The 2,585-nt window shown below is 50.0% G+C and overlaps 1 protein-coding gene across 1 annotated transcript in view; it reads left to right on the top strand.

Annotated features, from left to right (window-relative positions):
* The first annotated feature begins 1,781 nt into the window (after window positions 1–1,781).
* PBX1 (PBX homeobox 1) overlaps window positions 1,782–2,585 on the top strand; it is a 214,292-nt gene continuing 213,488 nt past the window's right edge. Inside the window, exon 1 of the mRNA XM_039881124.1 lies at window positions 1,782–2,360. Coding sequence (XP_039737058.1) covers window positions 2,170–2,360 — 191 coding nt within the window. The 5' untranslated portion in view covers window positions 1,782–2,169. The remainder of the gene's footprint in view (window positions 2,361–2,585) is intronic.

Here is a 2,585-nt window from a genome sequence, read left to right as displayed (position 1 = left end):
TCGGCTGCACCGGCACCAGGAAGAGGGCTGGCTGCACAGCAGAGTACATTGTATTCCAAAATGTTCTGGGCTTTTCCTGCTGTTTTATCTTAAGGCTGTTGTACTTGTGTACCCAGGCAGGTTTCCCCTCTCACCTTGCCTAATGAAAAGACTAGAGGCAAATTCATGGTCTGCCTGGAGCAACAATAGTATTGGACTTTAGCTATGAGTGTATTAAAAGTTTTTTTCCTGATTCTATTTAATTTGTTTTCATTCTTTCTTACTCATTTTAAATTTGAGTCATCTTGTTTGCATATGTATCACTTTAAGTACCTTAAGTCTCTTTTCAAAAAGATGAGAAATATGTACATAACTAAGTACATAACTAATTTTTACGCTAGTCACGTATTTTTGTTAGATCAAGGCGGGTCATAGAGTCGAAACTCCAGGCTTTGGGAAAGAGCCACACGTGGGTTTGAATTCCAGCTTTGACTCTTAATAACGGTGGGACCTTGGACAAATTATTTAACCTTTCTGAGTTCCGCTCTATAAAATGGAAATAATAATCTGTAACTCATAGAGATGTCTTGGGGATTAAGTAAAATAACTCATGTAAATTACTTGGTGCATAGTAGGCATTCAATAAATGTCAGTTTCCTTCTTATCCCAGTTAATAATGCTTATTAGACTATATTAAAAACTAGAACCAGGCTGTGATAATGCATTTCTTTATTACGTATTTAAGCCAAATAACTAATTTCCCTCAGGGGGGAAGGGAGAGATATGTTGAATTCGTTTCATTTGGTGAACTTATTTATTAATCTCTTTTTTCAGCATTATTTAGTTTCATACTCCATAATTTAGTTTTCATACAACAAAAATGTCACAGTTCGACATTCCTTTTAACTCTACTGTGATTTTAAAAAAATCTATTACATTTGCTGTTTATTAGGGATCATTTTTAATGATGTTAACAGCTCTATTGTGTTTCACAGCTACTCTGTGCTGACAAACTTCTGCTCTCAATAGTTTGCCTGAGGTCTGGGGATTTAAAAGGATCAAGTTTTAAATGGCAACGTTACAGCAAAAGAAAAACAGGAGTGTGGGGGAGAAACCCACACCGTCTGTGTCTTTCGTGTTAATTTTATCCGTTTGCATTCAAGTAGACACGTTTCTCTCGGGGACAGGACCCGGGAGAGGCAGGCAAGAACAGTGGGGGTGGGCAGTGAGCAGGGCCCAGGGCACCATTGCACCTTTAAGGACCGGAGACAGGGTGTTAGCTCGGCCTACTTCCCGGCCCACCTCTGAACCCTGATTGACAGGGCGCCGGGCGAGGAGGAGCCCAAGGAGGCCCAAGAGGAGGCGCAGGCAGGAAAGCGGGGGAGGAGGGACCGTCTTCTCTCCGGTGGCCAATCAAGGAAAGGGGGCGTGGCCCGTGTTCTCGCGAAGGGCCAATCGTGGAAGGGGGCGTGGCTCCAGGGCCCTCCCCCTGCTCTCGCCCGCCCCTCCCCCTCCGCGGCCCCCTCCTCTCTCCTCCTTCTCCTCCAGCTCCTCCTCCTCCGAGGCTGTGGTTTTTCTGTGTGTGTTTCTGGAGTCCTGAGCCCGAGCTAAACAAAAGCAGGAGGCTGGCGGGGCCGCTGGAGTTTGCAGAGCCGGAGGAGGAGCGAGCCCGTGCTCTGCCTGCGCCGCGGCCGGGGGATCGGCTCTGGCACAGCCCACCCCCTTTGAGATCACTCCGGCCCGGAGTGGGGGTGGGGGCCGCGGGGGGCGGGGGGAAAGTTTGCATTGCAATCCCGCTGCCTGGCTCGCTCTCCTTTCTCCCGATCCGTGCATATTTGCGAAAGGATTAAGCCCCAGATTTAAGCGCCGGGAGCCCATTCCTGCCTCGCCGAGGACACCGGACCGCACGAACCCACGCCAGCTCTGATTTCTTGTCGGCCAGTGGGAAGGTGGTTTATTTTCCTTGCTTTTTGGAGTCAACACCCTTCCCCACCGGCCCTCCTCCCCACCCTCACCCCGCAACCCCTCCCCACTCCCCATCCTCCCACCACCCTGCAAAGAGGCAAAGGGATTTTTTTTTTTCTTTTGGTCTTCTTTTCCCCCCTGCTCTGTTTATCCTGAAAAGGATTTGAAGACAGCTTGACGGATAAAAGCCTGGTGCTTCCCGGAGCCGGGCTGCGCTGCTCGGAGATGGACGAGCAGCCCAGGCTGATGCACGCCCACGCGGGGGTCGGCATGGCCGGGCACCCCGGCCTGTCCCAGCACTTGCAGGACGGGGCCGCGGGGACCGAGGGGGAGGGCGGCAGGAAGCAGGACATCGGGGACATCCTCCAGCAGATCATGACCATCACCGACCAGAGTTTGGACGAGGCGCAGGCCAGGTGAGATGCAGCCTTTTCTTTTCCTTTCTTGGGGTTTTTTGTTTTTCTCCCTCTCGCAGGGGGAAACAATGGGAACCGAATCAGCACAGCGCTTTCTTTTTTAAATGTTATTTCTTTTCCTATTTTGACGAGCAACTCTATGGCGGAGGAGTAAAATTTGAAGGAGCGTTGTTATCTGAAGTGTAATCGCCCCTGCCGTGAGGTGGCTGTGTGCTTATATTGTGT

Source organism: Pteropus medius, unplaced genomic scaffold (assembly GCF_902729225.1).
Source record: "Pteropus medius unplaced genomic scaffold, Ma_sr-lr_union100, whole genome shotgun sequence".
NCBI lineage: Eukaryota > Metazoa > Chordata > Mammalia > Chiroptera > Pteropodidae > Pteropus > Pteropus medius.
The sequence above is the reverse complement of the archived record's forward strand: the minus strand, read 5'-3'. Positions and strand labels throughout refer to the sequence as shown.